Source organism: Prunus persica, chromosome G5, assembly GCF_000346465.2.
Source record: "Prunus persica cultivar Lovell chromosome G5, Prunus_persica_NCBIv2, whole genome shotgun sequence".
NCBI lineage: Eukaryota > Viridiplantae > Streptophyta > Magnoliopsida > Rosales > Rosaceae > Prunus > Prunus persica.
Window position 1 is genome coordinate 4,212,452 of NC_034013.1, and position 23,735 is coordinate 4,236,186.

Genomic DNA, 23,735 nt, shown 5'->3' on the forward strand with positions numbered 1-23,735 from the left:
TTGGAGCTTAGTTTGATTTTGATAAGCGATATTGGTGGAGGGGGGGAATCGAACCTAGGATCTGAGGTGTAAGGGTAAATGCTTTTAACCACTTGAGCCACAAGCCCCTTGATGGAGCTTAGTTTGATTCATTGTCTTTGAGTGTTTCAGAGTGTTTTGCTTTTTATAGTAAATAAATCCGAAACAAATCGGATCGAGCCAAACACAAGAGTTACCTTATTTGTTGGGTGAACTAGTTAGTAATGAAAATAAATGTCATATAGAAACCCCCCAAGACTTTGACCTCCCAAACTTTGAATTATTATGAGATTAATGGGGAAATTATCATGACACTATATGAGTAAATTGTGTAAATTCTCATGAATGACCCTTTGTACGTTTTGTGTAAATTCTCATGAATGACCCTTTGTACGTTAAATTGTACATCTTAATATTGAATTTCTGAAAATTTGTATTGAATAATAACGCTAGAGCATAAATAGATTAGATCCGTGGTCTATTTTGATAAAAACGTTTACAGACCAATCAATTTATTTATTTATTTTTTGTAGTGGTTGACTGAAGTAGACAAATTTGCCCGAATTGAAGAAACACATAAATTGAAACGTCAACGTTTCTAGACCTGGGTGAGAGTCAAAAGATCTACTTTGTCCCAAATTATATGTTTAGCTTGATGTCCAAGTTATAAGTTAATCTCAATTTTCATTCGACATTTAGCTTGACCATCTTGTGGCCTCCTTTTCCACAATGGGTCAGCAATGCCAGGTAAAAGGCCTTCAAGTCGTGAACTTTTACCAGAGAAGAAGCAATGACAGTATTTGAGGAATAAACATCGGCTAACTTCGTGCCAGCAGCCGCAGTAATACAGAAGATGCAAGCGATGTTCCAATTGGGTTTCTCATGTTCATGTCTTCTATGGGCAAGGCCTGTTGTCAGGTTTTTGCATGTTTTTTATGCAATGCATTTTGTCATTCTTTCCACAACCCCAAAAAAAAAAAAAAAAAGCACAAGGAGGGGAAAATCTCAGTCATTTTACTTAGAGCTGAATAATTCTTATTACGTACTAAAGAACAAAAACTTGAAATAACTCAAGGTTTAAGGCTGCATGACCATGAATTTAAAACTCAATTTCAACCTAGAGGTAAATGGCCGCATCAAAGAATCTCCCTTCCACCGAGAAATAAAATAGAAAAGGCCAAGGAAGCTACTTTGAACTTATAATTAGTATATGTTGTTGGTCCTAGATTATCAACACCAGAGTAAACAAAAATTCCAATTGGCCAATCAGCTCAATCTCCCCCTTTAAGCTGTTTCTTCCGTTTTCTTCGTTGATCTCTCAAACCTGGAAGGAATAACAATATCAATACAAAAACCAAAGGAGCCAACCTCCCTTCGACCCCGAAAGACAGATATACACAAAAAGAAAAGAAAAAGGAAAGAAAATTTACGTGTTTTCTCCTCTTTTCTTTTCCTCCTCAAATCCACTATGTTTCTTCGTTTTTGTGCCATCTCTTTCCCATCTATGTGCACCTGAGAGAGAGAGAGAGAGAGAGAGAGAGAGAGAGAGAGAGAGAGAGAGAGTATGAAATACTGGAACTCAAAGTAATGGTTATGGACATAAAAATAAAGAGAAAACAAAAGATTTTAACTCTGCATGCTTATTATTCACCCAAATAAGAAGTCAAATGAAAGCAAATTTCTGTTATGTTGACTTCAATATCGCTTTCGCACACATCAGCTGCTAATCTTATTGTAATTATAGTTTACCATGCATCTGTTCACTTATGATGGCATGCATTCTCTCTAATCAACAAATGTATCCATATTTTTAAATTTTGAAAAATCCATGGAAATTCAAAAAATTTGAAGGCTTGACAAAGTAGATAAATGTACTTAAGTGCAAGTTTGACCATACATAAGTTTCAACCATAACAAAAAAATATCAATATTATCTGGACATCATGTGATCCTCTCATATTGGGAACTATTTCAGTGTGCACAACATGAGAAGAGAAAAAGAGTAATGAAATCATGCAACAAAACTTTAATCAGATCGTAGGAAATAGGTAAAATCTATGACTTTAGCCTTTAGGTACTACCTCATGCCCAGCACTCCGAAGTGCCTGGAGTGGTTCCACACAATCCTGACCGATAACTACCAATTTACTTTTTTTCTTATCTCCTGAGTCACTATTGTCACCAAGTTTTTTCTTAGCCAATTCTTCAAATTGATGTTGCATGAGAGGCGAGACACCAGCCTGAAAATATAAAAACAAAAAAGGATCAGTGCCGTTACTTGAAAAACACAACAGTGCAGGAGCCCCTTATAAAGGTTGTGCAACAACCAATATACTCCTTAGTGGAGATCATAATCATATTAATCATAAGTTTGACCTCAACTCTCCAGAAAACACCATAAAGGGGAGAGAAGATAGTAATTCAGGAATGTCAGGTTATAAACATAAGTGGTTAAGTAGCAAAGGAAAGGGGAAAAAACTGTACAGCATTGTTCTGCCATAGAATGCTAGACAGAACATGCAAAAGAACACCCAATTGCCATGAAATGTATATTCTTTGAGAGAGCCTGTGAAAATAAAGAATCTAAAAATGTGAAAGCCATAATTTAGTAAACCTACAAGGAGTTATCCAAACATTCCAGATGTAATGCTAGCAGTACATGAAGACTTGATTCTCAATTCCCTTAGTTCCCTTGTGATTAGTTACTACATGACATTCCTTAGTTTTATACTTAATCCACATCGGGCACATGTGACCGTATAAAAGAAAAGGGTTATACATTTATGTTAAACGATTGACATATAAACGTGCATCGAATAATCTGGTATACAGCTACAAACTATATAATACACGACAATTTTGTTTCTTGGTAAACAATAACTAAAGATAATATGACAAAATATTCTCAAACCAGTTCTATAATATTTTTCTACTCCTATTCAATTTTACTAATTTTCTTTTCACTCTTCCAACAACCTGGTCACAATTACAGGAGGGGAGTTACCCAAGTGTTAGGCAGATAGCCTGTGCTCTTTGACCCACAATTTTGGAATCCAACTCTTACCAACAACTAGACCAAAATCATGAGGAGTTAAGTGTTGAACAGACAGCCTTGGTTGGGGTAGTATCTACCTGCCGTTTGGGATTCCAACAGTTTTAGGTTGGGTCCTTTACCATTCAGGCCTATGTGGCTGCATAAAGGGCATAAAGGGATAAATGCAAGCAAGGTAATAGTGTCAATTGAGAGACGGGAAGGTTCAGGTTTATTAAATTAGAGTTAAAAAGGAAGCCGAGACTGGAACGAAAGAATTTTTATGTTTTCGACAAACAGTGCCTAGATAAAGAAATTTATGAGTTGGAAGGGGAGAAGAGTTTTGCGACTCAAGGAGAGACATCAGCTTAGAGATGGAAGTTCTTGGTGATTAACATATAAAAATGAAATCATTTTCGGTATTGGTGTATAACGATTGGTTTTATTTGCATTAGAATCATCACCAGGTTGCTTGGATATTTAGATTGATAAAATGGCTGGGTTAGTAGATGGGTATTCAATTAAGGTTTAATTTGGTTCATATTTGACTTCATTAGAGGTTTTAAACAATAATGATCAGAGATTCTTTTGGTTTGAATTTGCATCTTCTTCCTTCTTACCTTCAAAAATCACAAAAAATTTCTAGGTTTTAATGCTGATATCGGGAAATGTCAGAACTGTCAACAAATATCAGGGAAATCAACGAAATATCGGTGATATGGGGGGAAGAAAGGGGGTCGACACTCTGAAAATCCAATCCGTAGGTATATTGGCAGATATTTTCGTCCTTGATTAAGCGTTTGTCTTGGTCTGCATTGATGTTGAGGAAAGGAAAATGATGGGCTACCTAATTCAGGCTTTGGGAAATGGTTATGCAGAATAATTAAATGATGGGCTACCTAACTCAGGGTTTGGGAAATGGTTATGCAGAATAGGCTACAATTATTGTTTTAATTTAGGGTTTTTGAAGTTAGGTTGATTTAATTAATTACGTTACCGAGGGTTTCTCATAGGGTTTTAGGTCTATATAAATTAAGGGTTTTGTAGTTCTCTAGAGCCAGACTTGGTTGATGAATAAAGTTTATCCTTCTTGAATCCCTGAGTATCTCTTTCCCCAGTCCATAAACTAATGTCTCTCTCATCTCATCTTTCTAGCTCCTTCTTCCTCTACTTTCTGAAAATTCTAATCTCATTTTTCTCCCTTATTCTACCCAAAGTTCTAAAACCCCTTCTGGTACTACATGAATCAAGTCTACCTCTACAGAAATACAAAGACCTAATTTATTGACCTAAAATCCTATTAGAAACCCTCAGGAACTAAATTACTGAGATAACCATATACAAGAATAATAATCCTAGTCTATTCTACAAGAAATGGACTTTCATTTAGTGTCATTGCTTGGCCCTTCCTTTGGTCTAAGAATTTCAATGGTACTCCATTTAATTTAATTAATCTCAATGGGTGAGAAATAAATTTAAATGTCATGCTCTAGCTAGGAATGCTTAGACTGATTCTTGTCTATCTTTCCCTGAACATCTTTCTTTTCATGGATAGAAGTTTCTCATTCCGCCAAAAAATAAAGTGATAGTATGAAAATTTAAAGAATGCATCAGCGTAAAAACTACTTTTGCCAAGATTAACAGCAATTAACTAACAGCTTCTAGAAAAGAATGTCACGTCTTATAAAAGATTTTTTTCAAAAAGGGAAATACGATGGTGAGATAGTTACCCCTGCAAAATAACGATGTGAAAATGACTTCGGTTGTAATGGGCGCGAAAGTAATATCTTGAGCTCCTGTTTTCCAGACAAAAATAGGTCAAATGATATTGCCCTAGACTTTAGAATATGCAATACTTGACAAACAGACGAGGTACTGCATTATGAAAAACAGGAAAGCTCATAGTATTACGCAACCTGCTGCAACTTGTTTAAATTCATGGAGCTGGCTTTCCTTTTCTTATGATTTTTCACCCTTTCTTCCTCGCTGTCATCGTTGTCCACAACTAATTCAATCGATTTTGCATTTCTTTCAAACCAGCTTTTCTTTGATTTCTCCTGAAAAAGAAAAAGAAACTAAACAATTAGTAAAATAAGGTCATGAACAAACAAAAGAATGTCAAACATATTATAGCAAATTATGAGAAAATTTTGAAATAGACATGAAAGGGAATCACCAAAATTGGTACTAGTATGCACGTATGACTAGAAAATATGCAGATCAGCTGTAACTTAGAGAAAAGAAAAACTAGAGTAACATACAAAATCATGATTACATACAAAGTAAGTAAGGGTCGCATCCCAAGTTTTGGGATGATGCATCGAGCTGGGCCGATGGCACACACAAGCAGGGACAGTCCATATCACCTTGGTTGGGATTGGGTCATCTTTCATTGAAAAGGCCAGCCAATCATTACAAGGCCTACTGAGCTTGGCCTTCTGTTTTGCCTAGTGGGCTTACTCTTAAACAGATAATATATGTTATATTTTGATTTAGGTTCTAAGATTTAATTTTTTCAAAGAAAATATTGTTGTTTGGTGATAATTTATGTCAGTTGTTTGGTGAATAAATAATTAGTAACTTGATTTTAGACCACGTGCAATGCAATGGAAGGTACATAACAGATATTATATGTTATATTTTGATTTAGGTTATAAGGTTTATTTACCATATTAGCCTTCATTTTTAAATAACATTAATGTACAAATGATATATAACTGACATTTTCTGTATTTAGGTTGACAAAGGGAGTTTCATAATAATTTAAATCATTTAAATTATATAAACCACAAAAACCCCTGTTTAAAAGTCGTGGTCAATTCTAGGCCTGTCCCTATGGGCCATTCAATCGTTTGGACTAAGGGATAGGCCTAGGCGTAGCTTTTCCTCATCTGGATGGGAAAGCTCAGCCTGAACAGGAAGTTTGAGTCTTATTAAACAGGCTGGGTAAGACCTAGCCTTTCATACCAAAGGCCAAGTCACACTCGCCTTGCCCTTTTTGCGGCCCTAGGGAGCACTAGGCATAGGCCTTGAGCGGCTTGGCCCACAATGCCCACCAATAGAATTGCACAGTAAAATTCTAAATATATGAATATACCTGGGAATCCTTCCGGAGAATTTTGTCCATTTGACGCGCAAGAGATAATCGTTTGATGACCTCAGGCAAGTATGCGTTGTCCATGGGAAATCGCTGAAAACTTTCCTGAGTACAGAAAAAAAAAACATATTAAGGATAAATTGGGGGAAGTCACAGAACTGAAAACAACAAGTGCTGTGATTGATATATTCAATGTATGACTACATACTCAATATTTAAACCACCATCAATTAGCACTTAATTTTTCCTTGATGTAAAATTCAAAATAAAGCCTTCTTTTGAAAAGTGCTACCTTAGAAAATGATTTGCACAACAAAGCGAATTTGGATGTCTCATTTGGTGCAATTAGTGCAATACTGCACCCATCAGCAGAAGCTCTAGCAGTTCTACCACTTCTGTGAACATAAACCTAGTAATAAATAAATAAAACACATTCTCCTGTCAGAAACTGTAAGAACCCCAACAAACATGGTGAAAAGCATCCAAATGTTTACTTCTGCTGAATGTGGAAGCTGGTAGTGAACAACAGTTCGAACACCAGGAATATCTAGGCCTCTTGCTGCAACGTCAGTGGCCACAAGTAAACCATGTTCATCTCCTCGAAAACGATCGATTGCCTGCATTTAGCACGATGAAGAGCAGAACGGTGTTAAAAAAGAAATTAAAGAATCGTGTAAATACAACCAAGTCTTGGGAAGAGCAAATGTGACTATAAAAATTATAAAAAAGGCATCAGATCCGTCCCAATTCCAGTTTGTCAGGACCCAGATTATATACATTTAAGAACGAGCTCTAGGACACAAACATAAAAGATTATTTTTTTCAAAAAGTACCCAAAAAGAAAAAACCTTTGCCATTTCATAGTCTACTTCATAGGAATATGATGATCATATTTATTTTTAAATAGGTATCTGTCTCATTATATAACTGCTCTGTTTAAACTACACCTACCGCCCTCAGCTCCTTGAATCTAAAAAGGTTGAACTTCAAACTTTCTTTCCTAAATAACCATTGATTGAATATATCTGAATAGTAAAGAATTTTTGTCAATCATTCACATGACCAAATTTTACACAGAAAATCATAAAATGTCAAGGCCCACCATATCGAATGAAAATTTTAATTAAACTTTTTGTTTGCAATATATTTTTGTTACAACCTTGTTTGACTTATTTGGAAAACGAAAAAACGCACCTTCAAGCGAGCTCGCTGCTGCATCTGAGCATGAAGCGTCCATACATTTGTTCCAAGAATGCGCAAGAGTGATGATACATGTCGCAACGCTGCAACTGACGTACAGAACACAAGTGTGCGACCTTGTCCATGAACACTTAAAATATAATACAAATAGGCGTCTTTATCTTCTTCTGTGCATCTGCAAACCTAAGATGATTAAGTAGCATTCCACTGGAAAAACTCATGCAATAAAATGGGAGAGAATAAAATAAAATGACTAAACAACTTATTCAAAAAACTGATCCCAATTTTTTATTTTAGTTTTAAAGGCTTGAATGGGTTGAGGTTAGGATGAATGAAAAGTGCAGACGTGTTTAAATTAAGGCAGAGAATTTACTCCAAGTCCAAGGCAGATTTTAATCTAAAACGTAAATTGTCCCCACCATCTAACAATAAGATATGGAAGTACAAGAAATAAAAAATATATATTCTTTTCCCACTTTTATTTATAAGAAATAAAATGATTGATTAAAAGAAACGCATGCAGAAACAGAGGACAAGAAATCCACTGCACTAAGCTAGAATCACAAAACAATACCATAAGACATCCAGAACAACAAAATAAGGCACTAGAGAACAGCAGCTCTCCAATCTGAAAAGACAGCTAAGAAAGAACTGCTCCTAAACTCTGAAGAAACTGAAGCCTAATGATCCCAAAAATCGAACCCTCTCCCATAAGTACTCCCCCTACCCTCCCCCTACCCACCCCTAACCACCCAAAAGAAATATTACACTTCCATCAATTCCGCTCCATAAAAATTACCCAGAAAACCTCCATTACTGCACATTTTCCCAAAACCACACCCCTCTTAATCACGCTCCAATATTTGATGAATTTCAACCACAATAAGGTACAGAAGTAATAGCATACAGTTCAAAGCTGTGAGAGAAAATTTCACCTGAATCACATAACAAAAGCAGAGACAATCCAAAATTTTGCAATATGATACTAAAGAAAACGAGTTTAAAGATTCTTCATTGCCATTCAAATATTAGCTCCACAAAAGATGGCAAAATCAAAATTACATTTAACATGCTAAACTAAATCCAAAGTACCTTCGATTACTTAAACACAAGAATGCAATAAAATAAAAATCATTTACAGACTTTGTAATTTACACGAACCAAGGACATATCTAAACATCTAAAATCTCCCATGACACTCTGCTCAGTTACCATATCTCTTCTCCTGTTATGTGGAGATCTAACAATTTCGAACAAAGAAAAGAATCTTTAATAGATTTCCTACTCACAGCTATTATGTAAATGTGAAAGAAAATTATTTATGGATAATAGGTAACTAAGAAATTTAGGCATAATATCGAGCCAAGAGCAGATTGAAGTTACAAACCACTGGCTTTTGGAGATGCCATTGTTTGTTATCAGGCCTTCTCTCAGCCAAAAAAGAGATATCATTACAAGGTCTGCATTAGAGAAACAGCAACAGTGTCTTAAGGGAACCTCTTTACTATTTAAAGCTATTAAGTAACCTAGGTGTGACATACTTTTCTTTATTTGCTAAAATTGGAAAACATGAAGAGGTATAGGCATCATAGTGAGCCAAGAGCAGATTGAAAGTACTGAGCACTGGCTTCCTGAGATGACATTTTTTGCTACCAGGTCCTCTCTTCGCCAAAAGAGGAAACACTCTTCCAAGGTCTGCATTAGAGGAAACAGTACTTGGTGTCTTATGAGGACCTCTTTACTACTTGAATTATGCAACCAGTGAAAGAAAATTTTACTTGTTTTATAGATAATAGGAAACTATGAAAGAATGTAGGCATCATTGCGAGCCAAGAGCAGATTGAAGGTACAAAGCACTGGCTTTCTGAGATGCCATTGTTTCTTATCAGGTCCTCTCTTAGCTGAAGAAAAAGGAGACAATATGAGGTCCGCATAGCACTACATGTCCTAAGAGGACCTCTTTACATAACTCTGGAAGAAATTTTCTTTATTTTATAAACAATAGGAAATATGACGGATGTAGGCATCATAGCGAGCCAAGAGTACATTGGAAGTAGAGAGCACTGGTTTTTCTGTGAGATGTCATTGTTTGCAATCAGGTCCTCTTTTGGCCAAAATGGGAAACACATTTCCGAGGCATGCATTAGAAGAAAAAGCAGTGCTAGTCTTATGAGGACCGTTTTAGGGATTCACTTTCTTTCAACTTAATGTAGAGATATCAACTAATGACATGAAGGCCTCTCCCATATGCATAGGCGTAAACAGGAAGAGGAACTCAATTGTTTGAGCATCTATGTATGATCATTGAAATACTTATTGCCCATCTTTCTTTTTGAAAAAATAAAGTTTACAGGTTCCTATCATAATATAAGAATGATGCAGGAAAAGGAGAGAATTGAGAAAGAGAGAAAGATACGAGAAGGAGAAAATAGAAAAGCAGTTACTCAGAGCGAGATAAGGAAAACAAGGGGACAGAAAAACTGGGATAAGCTATTTGATCAATGTACCAAAATCACCCATCCTAGTACAATGAGGCATATTTATACAAGCAGTACTAAAATAGTAAGATACCAAAAATACCCAATATGACAAGTGATCCCTAACAGAAATAAGTACATAACCTTAAATTTAAATTTTAATAACTAAAAATATATCTAATTTTATACTATGCATCCGTCATTAAGGCATAGGACCACAAATGGTGCTAGACACCAGGCATACACCAGTTAAAGGTATGAAGACCTGGAATTGATTTACACTATATTTTATGAACAATTGGTTCCCTCATCCCAAATGAAGGCCTCAAAAGTACAATCACATTTTTTTTCTGGAAGGAGTTAAAACTGGGGCTACCAATTTCAGTACAAATATATCAGGAAGGGTAAAAAGAAAACACAAACATATTAACATTCACATAATTCAATGGACAAATAGAAAGTTCAACAAACTATTTTCCCCCTTTAATGACTAAGTACATGTTATTAGACAGGGATTTGTAGCTCCAACAGGAGTGAGCACTTACCCCTGCACCCAAGGTCAAATTTCGAATTCCCTGTCCCCCTTTGACCTCCTTTGTACCATTAAAAAAAAGTACAATGTATTACTTAAGATGCAGTGGATCAAGTGCATTAACCTCCATATTGGATCTAAGGTATAAGATGCCATGCTCTTACTTAGCTATTCACTAAATCACCACTTCGCACATGTGTGTACGTGTATGTGTGTATGAAAGAAAGTGTATAAATATAAATATATATATATATATATAGAGAGAGAGAGAGAGAGAGAGAGAGAGAGAGAGAGTTGAGTTCACCCAATTCAATGGAGAAACAGAAATTCAGGATATTATACTCAAAATGACTAAGTTCTTAAGATGAATTGAAATCTCATGAGAAAGAGATCCACATGCCAGACAATAGATGAATAGATGAGAGGCACATACTCAATAAATGACTCCACAAGCTTATTTGCCAAAATGGATGCATTTGTCAGATCAATGATGGCAACATTGTCTCTCATTCCTGCTCGCTCACTTAGAGCTTCTATAGAATTCACCCCATCAGACATTGATTGCTTTGATTTTAGTGAACTACGCTTTAGCTTCTTACGAAAATCAGTAGATAGTGCTATAGTAGCAGAGAAAACAAATGTTTGTCTTTTCTTCGTCTGAAAGTTGGACATCTCCACAGAATTTTGTGCATTTTCACAATGGGATTCAGTTAATCCATTCCTCACTGGAAGCATGTCAATTATTGACTGCAATTCGCGGAAATGACCATTTTCTATCATTCGATCAGCCTCGTCCAGCACAAAGAAAGACAATGAATGTAACTGCAAAAGCAGAAAATAAGAGTCACAAAATTGATTTAAACTATACCACATGTCAAGGGTGTAGTACATGTGTGCAGCTCATTTATGCACACGAGAACAAGCATTGCATGACACCACAACTGCGACTATGGTCCCCTTATTTCTTCATACGTTTGGAGTCACAAAGCTAGAACAGGGATAGCCCTCCTCCAATGAAGGCAACTGCATAAATACATAATATTATCAGTACTAACCTCAACTAGATGCTTTTCTCCACCAGACATAAGTTCCCATAATCTTCCAGGAGTCCCAACAATAATCTCAGGCCTTGCTTTTAGAAGTCTCTCCTGCTTTTCCATTGACATCCCTCCAACTATTGGAACCACTCTAACATTTGTATCCTTGGCAACTGCCTTAAGATGATCAGAGACCTGGAAAATGAAAAATGAAAATTCCCCACATGCAGATTCCAAATCAAACACGGTTCACAAAAATTATAAAACCCATATGTTCCAATTATTCAAAAAGTAGTTCCGCTATTTATGTTGAAAAACAATCTGGAAAGGGATGAGTAAGCTCTTGCTTCCCAGAGAATGCAAAAATAAACATCGGATAACTTTTCAGAAATGGAAAATTCTGCTGCGTCCCAGCTTGTAAAAAATTGAAATTTCTGCTGCATCCACTAGGAATGAACCTTCTTTTACTATAAAAACCAAAGGCTTATTTTAGAAAAGTTACAAAACATAAGGCAGGAAAACTGTTGTTTTCCAGCTATCTTCACCAACTCCTAGACTCGATCATAACAAGAGATGCAGCAGCAGGCATCAAACTATACAAAATGTCAACATATGCACTCATGCAACTGAGAATTACATGAAGAAAATCAACTGGCAATGCAACTGTATTACCTGAATTGCAAGTTCTCTTGTGGGAGTAATAATAAGGGCCCGTAAAAGACCTTTTGGAGCAAACTTTTCTGTTTCCTCCCCCTTTTCATCAAACATCTTCACAGCTTTTTCTCTTTCCTCCAACAACCGTTGCAAAATGGGCAAACCAAAAGCTAGAGTCTTCCCGGAACCTGTTTCCGCAGCACCAATAACGTCCTGCCATATAAATCAATTATAATGACCATCAAACCAGATATAATCACAACCTATCCAAGATCTTACACAATAACCTTAACCAACCTTTCCTTGATGAGCAGCAGCAGGAATACAAGCTTTCTGTATTGGCGTTGGTTCCTTGAACCCAAGCCGATATATTGATTTCATAATCAGATGATGGAGTCTCAACTCATTCCATGCATAATATTCATTTTCATCAAAAGGCTCTTCTTCAATTTCTTCCTTGCCATTGCTACTGTCATCTGGAATCACAACACCAATGCATAAAATAAAAAAGAATATAAAAAAAGAAACAGCACAACACAACACCAATAAAAAGAAATAAAATAAAATAAAATAAATTAGCATTGGAAAATCCCAAAAGTATAAATACAACACTAACCAACTGTGTTCTCCTCAGTTTCCAAGGTCTCCCCGGCCTTCTTCTTCTTCTTCTTGTGCTTTTTCTTTTTCTTCTTAATATTCACATCTTCATCCTTGTCTTTATTTTTAACCTCATTGCCACCATTTCCAGCAACATTCTCACTTCCCTGAGCTTCCTCCGGCTTCTTTTTCTTTTTCTTCTCTTTATTCATCTCATTATCATCCTTGTCAAATATCTCTTCACCCTTAGCCTCAGCTCCATCGCCAGCAGAGCCATCGACCCCACCACGCTTCCGTTTCTTGGACTTTTTACTTTGCTTAGACTTTTCCTTCTTATTCCTATTTGCTAATTGTGGTTCAGGAATTTGTAAACCATATTCAGCTTCATCAATCTCTTCAAGCATAAGAAAACCTGCATTCACTCAAATTAACAATATCAAATGTAAACACCCAGCTTCTTTGAAACAAAAAACAAAATTAAGAAAGCAAATGCACTAACCTCCTTCGAGCTCGTTGTTGCCGACGACATTAGAGAAGGCTTTGTCTTCGTCAATGGGAAGAGATGGGTTCCATGGGAGCGACTCGAATCGCTCGAGTTCTGCATCTTGTTGTTGAATTTGTTTCCTTTTAGCTTTTTTCTTCAATCCACGCAAGAGAGGTGTTGGCAGCATGGTAATCTGGGAATGTCTAGGTTTTCAAATCAATGAGATTATTGATCCTAGAAAGTGAAAAAAGTAACAACATTAAGTAAAAAAGAGGCTTGCACACAGAATGCATATTGGGGAAAAAGGCTTTCAATGAAGCACATGGCTTGCGCGCAGTCAACTATGAAAAGAAAAAAGAGGTCTTGTTTGTCCTATTGAAATATCCGAAGACAAGGTATATATACCTAATAGAATATTCACTTTACAATTTGACATCCAATTCAAAGCAGGTCATTGTATTTTACTGAAATTTCTTCAAAGAATGGGTTTCAAAAAGAGGGCAATTTCTACAGCAATAACCTCAGTTTACATAGACCAAAAAGCCTACGCATATCAATAACACAACATAAATGAGTCTTAGGTTTACTTGCAGTGGATTCAGGAGCCGGAGAAACCACTCTGAAATCCCAAATATTTAGAGATGAGGTGAGCCAGAGACTGAAAGCAGAGAGATGAGTTGAGCGAGACTGAGTCTTAGGCTGGCCACTAATAGCCCTAGCCACAGACTATTATGCAATTAAATATATTCTATATGCAAGTGTGCCGTCGCACACCACATACAGGCACCTATTATTATGCAATTACAAAATTTGCAGTTAATCATGTCCAATTAATATATGCGGCAGGTTGGAAGGATATCAAAATGCAGGTTTCAAGAGGCCAAATCAATGCATGTCTTCATTTTCTAAGAAGAAAAACCATAGTTGCTAAGCCGTCATCCCAACGAATTTCGATCTATCGAGCGTACTCAGTCGCGGTACGGTATCGATCTGGAACGAAAAAATCTAACGACTCAGTTCCAGAGGAGAGAACAGTACCTGATAGAAGACGTCGCTGCTACAAAACAGTACCTGACCGCCGAGAGCAGACGAGCAATCAAGGGCACATGAGGGAGAGTGCTACAGCTGATGAGCCCACGTTTGATTCTTGGTCTCTTGAAGATATTGGGTTCTGAGAGGATGTTTTTGGACGAATAGACTCCAAGAGGTGGGATGTATGATAAAGGATAGAGGTAAGAGCAGTTTAGCGGACAGCCCAGCCCAGGCAAAAGGCCCTGGTCTCCAAAAATCAGCTCCAGCGGTGACATCCAGCCCGGCAAGGCCCAAGGCAAGATAGGCATTGACATCAGCAAAGAAAAAAATGTTTTAAAAAATTGAAAACAATTACCAAGAAATTCGAAAAAAAATTATACAGCCAAATTTTATTTATTAATCTCATATATATAAATAAAATTAATCCCATGTGAATTGTAATTGCCCTTGAATTACCATGGTAATGAGTAGAAAAGTACCCAAAAAAAATAAATTCTAGAGAATATACAATTCAAGTAAACAATAACTGCCCTTACTTGTCTTTGCTCTTTGCCATGATAAATGGATGGAAGTACTCTAAAGAGGAACGTACTAGAGATTGGGTGGGTGGGTGAGTGTGTCAATATAATAAAAGTACGCATTCTGATTTCAAGAATTCAATCATGTTCTCTTGGACACTATGGTCCAAGAAAATTGGGTGGGTGGGTGTGTCAATATATTAAAACTAATATATATATATATGTTTTTAAGTTCAATATTAGAGATGAAAAACATTAACAAAAAACTCATCCGCATCTAATACCGTCGTCTCCGACGCCAGTCATCTTTCTACTTCACGCCTAGTGAACAAGAAAACACGAACCTTTCATAAAAATACAACATAGTTGCAAAAACCCAAGTTTGGGTGGGTGGGTGTGTCAATATATTAAAACTAATATATATATATATATATGTTTTTAAGTTCAATATTAGAGATGAAAAACATTAACAAAAAACTCATCCGCATCTAATACCGTCGTCTTCGATGCCAGTCATCTTTCTACTTCACGCCTAGTGAACAAGAAAACAACCTTTCATGAAAATACAACATAGTTGCAAAAACCCAAGTTTGGGTTCATGAACTGAAGAAAAAAAAAAACCAAAATTTGTTTGTAAAAAATTGAAGTTTTCCCAAACTGGATTCATGAATCATTCAAATCTAACATTTATAAATAGAAAATTGATCACAAAGGCAGAAAACAGTAGGAAAGTGACTTGGTTGTGGGCCCTCGAAATTCAATCGCGTTAAAGTGAGAAGGGATAGCTTGATGGCTCCGAATTTGGATCAATAAATTTTCTTTTGTTTTTGAAAAAATTGAATATTTGAAACTAAATCAAGAGATGAAATAGATAACCAATAAGAATTAGAGTGAATCTTAAACGACACATGTTCTTGATTTTTGTCTGCAATGCTGAAGTTGAAGGTAGCTATGAACGACAATGGAGGAAGAACATGTTCTTGGTTTTCTAAGAGAGAGTGTGTTTTGGTTGGAGTGATTTTTAGTTTTTTTTTTATAAGTTAAATTAATATTTTGTACACTAAAAGTAATAAATTATAAACATATTGATATTTAAATCAGTTTTTTCTCAACCTTTAGATTAGATCCAAGAATGAGTGACCAAACTTTCCTTGGACCTTAAGGAAAGATCAGCACAATCACTGGTTTTTCTTTATTTTCTTCCATTTCACAAACACAAACCAGAAAACCTTGTGCTTGAAAAGAGAGACAAAGACAATGTTTCATGAAATATATTGCATGTCGGTACAAGTTTAGATGGAAAATCACCAGTTAACTCATTAAAATAAAATTAAAAAATTTATTTAATAATTGAATAAAGAAGGGCCCAACCGGGTTCGAACCAATGACCTCAAGATTTGCAATCAAACATGCAGCTCAAATGCTCTACCACTGAGCTATGGACCCATGGATGAGTAATAGTTTTATATTACAATTACTTATCTCATTGCACTAACTTTTCATCTCATACATACGCATTTTATAATTTTTCTTCAAACTTCGTAAGTGAAAAAGATCAACAAAATCACTGGTTTTTCTTTATTTTCTTCCATTTCACAAACACAAACCAGAAAATCTTGTACTTGAAAAGAGAGATAAAGACTATGTTTCATGAAATATATTACATGTATGTACAAATTCAAGGGAAAAATCACCAGTTAACCCATTAAAATGAAATAAAAAAAATTTAATAATTGAAGAAAGAAGGGCCCAACCGGGTTCGAACCGATGACCTCAAGATTTGCAATCAAACATGCAACTCAAATGCTCTCCCACTGAGCTATGGACCCGTGAATGAGTAATAGTTTTATATTAAAATTACTTATCTCATTACACCAACTTTTCATCTCATACATACGCATTTTATTATTCTTCTTCAAATTTCAAAAGTGAAAAAGATCAGCACAATCATTGGTTTTTCTTTATTTTCTTCCATTTCACAAACACAAACCAGAAAACATTGTACTTTGAAAGAGAGACAAAGACTATGTTTCACGAAATATATTGCATGTAGGTACAAGTTCAGGGGAAAAATCACCAGTTAACCCATTAAAATAAAATAAAAAAATGTTTAATAATTGAATAAAGAAGGGCCCAACCGGGTTCGAACCGGTGACCTCAAGATTTGCAATCAAACATGCAGCTCAAATGCTCTACCACTGAGCTATGGACCCGTGAATGAGTAATAGTTTTATATTCAAATTACTTATCTCATTACACTAACTTTTCATCTGATATATACGCATTTCATTATTCTTCTTCAAATTTTAAATGTGGAAATGATCAGCACCATCACTGGTTTTTCTTTATTTTCTTCCATTTCACAAAAACAAACCAGAAAAACTTGTACTTGAAAAGAGGGACAAAGACTATGTTTCTTTAAACATATTGCATGTAGGTACAAGTTCAGTGGGCAAATCACAAGTTAACCCATTAAAATAAAATAAAAAAATTATTAGATAAATGAATAAAGAAGGGCCCAACTGGGTTCGAACCGGTGACCTCAAGATTTGCAATCAAACATACAGCTCAAATGCTCTCCAACTGAGCTATGGACCCATGAATGAGTAGTAGTCTTATATTAAAATTACATATCTCATTACACCAACTTTTTATCTCATATTTACACATTTTATTATTCTTCTGCAAATTTCAAATGTGGAAATGATTAGCACAATCACTAATTTTTTTTTATTTTCTTCTATTTCACAAACACACACCAGAAAACCTTGTACTTGAAAAGAGAGACAAAGATAATGTTTCACTAGCCTCTCTGCACGCGCTTCCGCGCATGCGAGAGGTTTTTTTTTAAAAAAATTTAATTTATTTTAGAATTAAAAAAGATAATGGATATTTGTGTTCCATAAAAATAGGACTCATTATCTGAATTTTCTTTTAATTTTAATTTTTTTAATACGAAAAATTGTGAATTTACCATATTATCCTCATTTAATTAATAATTTCAATTCTTAATGTTTGCATTAACCAAGGGCATTTTTTGGTATTTTGAATGTTTCACCATTCTCTGCCTTTTGCTTTATATATATAGATGAAATATATTGCATGTAGGTGCAAGTTTTGGTGGAAAATCACCATTTAACTCATTAAAATAAAATTAAAAAAATTATTTAATAATTGAATAAAGAAGGGCCCAACCGGGTTCGAACCAGTGACCTTAAGATTTGCAATCAAACATGCAGCTCAAATGCTCTACAACTAAGCTATGGACCCATGGATGAGTAATAGTTTTATATTACAATTACTTATCTCATTGCACTAACTTTTCATCTCATACATAAGCATTTTATGATTCTTCTTCAAACTGAAAAAGTGAAAAAGATCAGCACAATCACTGGTCTTTCTTTATTTTCTTCCATTTCACAAACACAAACCAGAAAACCTTGTACAAATGCTCTACCACTAAGCTATGGACCCGTGAATGAGTAATAGTTTTATATTAAAATTGCTTATCTCATTACACCAACTTTTCATCTCATACATACGCATTTTATTATTCTTCTTAAAATTTCAAAAGTGAAAAAGATCAGCACAATCACTTGTTTTTCTTTATTTTCTTCCATTTCATAGACACAAACCAGAAAACCTTGTACTTGGAAAGAGAGACAAAGACTATGTTTCACGAAATATATTGCATGTAGGTACAAGTTCAGGGGGAAAATCACCAGTCAACTCATTAAAACAAAATATATTGAACAAATAAAATCTATAACTTATTGAATAAATAAAAAAACCACTTTTTCATAAAAGAAATAAGTTCATAATTAAAATTTGTATGCATAAACATAAATTAAAGTTTGTTGTTGAAACTTCAAACCAAACGAAACGGAAATTGAAAATACTGAAAATTAAAAATAGCCAACTTAAAATTTCGAGTACAATGAACACTTGAAATAAATGTTAAACTTAATTAGATGGATTTGTTATCTTTCTTTTTTCTTTTTAGCAAATTGGTTGAAGCGTTTTGGAAGGGACACACATGAGTTGACAAAGTTTGCTCTTCAGGTCCTTAGCCTTACTTGTAGTGCATCTGGGTGTGAGAAGAATTGGAGCACATTTGAGCAAGTGAAGTTCTTCGGTTAATTTATTGTTCAAATTTTGATGCTTCTAAATCTAATTTTGTATGTTTATGTTCATATACAAAGAAAAGAAATAGATTTGAACATCAAATGCTCAATGCTCTAGTATATGTGAAGTATTATACGACGATAAGAGAGAGAAGTATTAGAACGAAGTCAAAGAATGATCCAATATTGGTGAATGAAATTGAGTCTAATGATGAATGAATAGCTGAGGTTGAAGAACCAATTCTACAAACTGATCTTACGTGGCTTAATTCTCAAGAATTATATGATGTTGATGTTGTGATAACCCGATCCTAAATTAATATTTAATTATTAAAATATTCAAGTAAAAAATAATTTTATCCCGGGAATATTTTAATGGGTTTAAAGTTGGCTTTTGGTCTGGAAAGAATTTGGGGATTTGAGTGATGTCGTTGCGTAGATTGCATTGAGGTTTGTGAATATTTTTGGGTCTTTATGAACTTGATGCTTGAGAAAGGATTTCGGCTACCCATTTAAGAACTGATTTTTAGAAAGTTGAGAAAATATTTGGAAAGTAGATTTGTGGAACAAGGGAAATTTTATGATAAGTTTCGGAATAATAGATTAAACAGCCCATTTTGGGCTTCACTTTGGCTCGAATTTTTGGTTTAATAATATCTTGGAATCAAGGCTTGATATGGGTATGTATGGAAAGAGGAGAGAGAGATGAAGAGTTTGCATGTTGTGGCACCAGTTTTGATGGCCGGATGGCAGAGATATCTTTATCTGAAGTTGGCTGGTTGTGAAGGAGGAAAGATAAAGAAGAAAAATATGAGTTTTGAAAAAACTGAACGAAATATTTACGATTATGCCACTAGGCTTCCGTAGCTCGTAACTTCTTCGTTACAACTCCGATTTGAGCCCATTACGTGTCTACGGACTCATCTCAATGCAATCTACGCAACGACACCACTCAAATCCCCAAATTCTTTCCCAAACAAAGCCAACGTTAAACTCATTAAAATATTCATGGGATAAAATTGTCTTTTACTTGAATATTTTAATAATTAAATATTAATTTAGGATCGGGTTATCACATCAACATCATATAATTTTTGAGAATTAAGCCACGTAAGATCAGTTGGTAGAATTGGTTCTTCAACCTCAGCTATTCATTCATCATTAGACTCAATTTCATTCACCAATATTGGATCAATCTTTGACTTCGTTCTAATACTCTCTTAGCGTCGCATTATACTTCACATATACTAGAGCATTGAGCTTTTGATGTTCAAATCTTTTTTTTTTCTTTGTATGAATCTAAAATGAACATAAACATACAAAATTAGATTTAGAAGCATCAAAATTTGAACAATAAGTTAACCGAAGAACTTTACCTGCTCAAATGTGCTCCAATTCCTCTTACACCTAGATGCACTACAAATAAGGCTAAGGACCCGAATAGCAAACTTCGTCAACTCAGGTGTGTCCCTTGTGGGAACCAAATTAAACCTGAACCCTAGGTCAAATAATTAGGCCAATCAATTTGGGAATTATTTGACCTAATTGGGAGTTACCTAACCTAATTGAGAATTACCTAATCAAATTGGGGGTTACTTGAATTAATTGGGAAATTACCTAATTCAAGTTGGATGTATTTGATCCTCGCCTTAATTAGGGATCGGTTAAATCCATAATCCCTAAATACATCAACCTCACCAACCTCACCAACTACACCAATCCCACAAATGACAGGACCCGACCCAAATTCCACTTTGGAATTCGAGCCGAACCCTGTGAGCATATGACACCTGGCTAATGCCAGGCATAAAGACCAAACTGCCCTTCTAACTAAAAATCCACTTTTAAAATAATATTATCTTCTGCCGAAAAAATTTGAGAGTTTTCTCTGTAATTTACTCATTCCCCAAAATTTTCACCTGTCATCAAACATTTATATAACTCAATCGTTCAGTAAGCATTCAATCATATCTAAACAAATTAAGCATCATAATATTCTGGTTTCAGATTGCAAGAAATCAAATAAATCAATCTGCTAATAAAATTCATCTCAACTTTCAGAACAACAATACTGCGTTGGTAATCTCAAACATTCTAACTCGTGGCTGCAACTTATAACCATAGGCTGCCTACGTACCCTTACTGAGGGATCAAGCCACATGGAGTTATTTAATTGCAAAACCACTCTAGTTCTCAAATTTTATCTCAGCTTTCTATTTCAAGTTTCCTGGCATTTCTCACATGGCAATATATAATTAAACGAAGAAATAAAAGCATTTATATCAAGTAATCGTGCTTGGGAAGCCATAACCATCAATTCCTCGTGACACCAATGGTGACACGTCCTGACCTGTGATCCTCGCTGGACTCAGGAGACATCTGGTCAACCTGGTACTCAATCCTCGCTCCCACGGTCCGCATAACTCTAAGACTCGTAGGGCAAAACATGCTAAAAAACTCAAGATATTTAATACTATATAAAATAATGCAAGATAAAGATAAATGAACATAATAAAATAAAATAACATAAGTTAAAGATTATAAGTTCCGAACACCCTTGCATCGAACTCACGTAAAGTTCATAAATAAATAAATAAATAAATAAACTTATATATATATCAACAACTTAATGTGACGCTTGTAAAACAAATGTATATGTATATTTCCATCTAACACTTGTAAAACAAATGTGACGCTTAAGAAAATAATGGTAACCGTATAAAATCCTCAATTTAATTTAGAAGCATCTCGGGACTTAAATTCTCTCCACCTAGGCGTACCCTCATTTCTGATCCGTCAATTCCTTTAATACAGTCAATTCCATATATGTCATCAATTCCATATATCCGTCAATTCCAATAATAATCCGTTAATTCCAATATTAGTCCGTCAATTCCATCCTCGCAGGTCTCGGAACCATAAAGTTAACCGAGCTACATTCCTCGCAGGTCTCAGAGATAACACTTCAATCTAAGCCGTAATCCTCGCAGGTCTCAGAGATAACCCTTCAATCTGAGTTGCAATCCTCGCACCACACGGTTCAGGCGTCCCCAAAACTCGTGGGGCATCATCAACATAACAAATTGTCTCAAGGCAACTGGGGGGGTACCCTCGCGGTGGGTTTGAAAACCATAACTCGTCATTTATATAAACTTTAAATAGATTGGTTCTCAACTAAACTTGAAATATATATATCATAATCTGATAAAAGCCAAAAGCCAAGATTCATCCTTTTCAACTACTGAATATATATATATATATATATATATATATATACTAAACACTTGGCTAGTTTGTTATCTATCTCAATCTCTGCTTAGCATACCATTCTAAAATATATCATTCCAATATTATATTTATACTCCTACCACACAATTAACCATATGAACATATATAAACAGGTGATAAATAAACAGATTATTAAATACTCAACTCGAAATAACATAAAATCATAAAATTAGAACTACAACTAAACCAAGTGAATACTCACACGCACATGAGCTTTCTAAAGGCTCAAACATATCTCATAGAGCTCATCCTCGTTATTTAATCCAAAGTCCGGGCCCTGAGCTCCTAGAAGTGCGTGCATTGTATTTGAAGTCATTCTCAAGCCTATGTAAGCATTTTCAATTATTAGAACGGTCTAGAAGTGTTTTGGGACTCAAAAAGCGATAAGTCCCAAAAAGTCAACACGGGACCCCGTGGGGTCCACGGCCTCAAAATTCCAATCCGAGAGTTCCTAGAGATCTTAACATGCCTAGGACACATGTCCTGAGAGTTTGTTCTCGATCGGACAGTCGAACTACTCACGATCGCACGATTGGACGGTTACTATAAACCTAGCCCTATGGCTGGCCTTTTCGGAGTATCGGGGCTCCGATTCCCGATCCGTTGAATCCTACACGATCCAGGAATTGTCTAGCTTGACATATACAAGAATAACTACGATCCAATGGTTCAAATATATCAAACCAGGAAATCACACAATATGCGAGATCCGATCGGGGCTCAAACATTGTCTGAATTGAGATTCGCGAATTCCTATGCTCTCGTGAAAACACAATGATCATTCTAGGACTGAGAGTGACCTCACTATGCAGCCTACGCGCCGCCACAAGCGCTGGCAGTTATGATATTAAATAATATTTTAATTTCTCAAAACCCTTAATTAATTCAAATCAATTTATTTCCTCTTTTAAATTTATTCTCTCTTACTTTAAATATTTTAACACTTTTTCGGGCCGGAATGTAACAATTTCACCAAAGTCTCCCCGGTCAGCAAGTTAAGATGTAAATCTATTAAAATATTCCGGGGTAACATTGTCTTTTTCTTTAATAATTTAGTATTTAATTAGTAGTTTAGGACCGGGTCGTTACAACCAACCTCCCCAAGGCCACTATAAATACTTGGCTACGCACAAGGATGAGGTACGTCAGAACTACTACTAAAACCTTTGTAGAGATCTTCTCTCATAGACCCTAGCTACCTCCTCCTCTCTCTCTCTCTCTCTCTCTCTCTCTTTTACATAAGGCTCCGGCCGCCCGATTTATATTATAAACATATCTCTGTACCCTATTAGCTATTGTTTTCTATACGATTCAATTGAACTAATTTAGGCATCGGAGGGCCTTTGGCCAACACCCCCCCGGGTGTGGTCATCTTATTTGTTCCATTTTTGCAGGGAGAAAGAGGCGGCGAAGAAAAAAGGTGGATCTTTCCAATCGAATATTCTCATGGAGAAATTTGCTCCTACAAATTGGTGCTTTCATTGAGAGCACGAGTCATACTCAACGCGTGCTCAAGGAATCCGTTCCTCTTATTTTCCAATCAACCAAAGCCATTCCACCAACGATCCCGTGATCGACATGGTGGCGCCACCACCTCTCACCACCATGCCATCTACCGGACTTCCAGTTGAGACCATCGCATCAGC

General features: G+C 35.6%; 1 protein-coding gene across 3 annotated transcripts; it reads right to left on the bottom strand.

Moving 5' to 3' along the window:
* Positions 1,012-14,323, bottom strand: LOC18776944 (DEAD-box ATP-dependent RNA helicase 13). Of its 3 annotated transcripts, none has more exons than XM_020564464.1 (16): positions 14,166-14,323; positions 13,143-13,330; positions 12,663-13,055; positions 12,344-12,522; positions 12,065-12,259; positions 11,411-11,587; positions 10,789-11,177; positions 7,341-7,521; positions 6,641-6,763; positions 6,439-6,555; positions 6,147-6,251; positions 4,966-5,106; positions 4,780-4,845; positions 2,100-2,258; positions 1,449-1,530; positions 1,012-1,342 (listed from the first exon to the last, which is right to left on the bottom strand). In XM_020564464.1, the coding sequence occupies exons 2-16, from the start codon at positions 13,312-13,314 to the stop codon at positions 1,290-1,292; spliced, it is 2,532 nt and encodes an 843-aa protein (XP_020420053.1). In that variant the 5' UTR covers positions 13,315-13,330; positions 14,166-14,323; the 3' UTR covers positions 1,012-1,289. The 3 variants fall into 3 exon arrangements, with proteins under 3 accessions (XP_020420053.1, XP_007210894.2, XP_020420052.1); XM_007210832.2 differs by having other exon boundaries at positions 13,143-13,320; positions 14,166-14,319; XM_020564463.1 differs by having other exon boundaries at positions 13,143-13,361; positions 14,166-14,319.

Excerpts from the sequence above, each read along its gene's own strand:
- LOC18776944 (XM_020564464.1), bottom strand. The coding sequence starts at position 13,314 with ATGCTGCCAACACCTCTCTTGCGTGGATTGAAGAAAAAAGCTAAAAGG. Across the intron at positions 5,107-6,146 it reads TTCTCCGGAAGGATTCCCAG|GAGAAATCAAAGAAAAGCTG; the intron begins GTATATTCATAT and ends TTTCTTTTTCAG. Across the intron at positions 1,531-2,099 it reads TTCGGAGTGCTGGGCATGAG|GTGCACATAGATGGGAAAGA; the intron begins GTAGTACCTAAA and ends TCTCTCTCTCAG.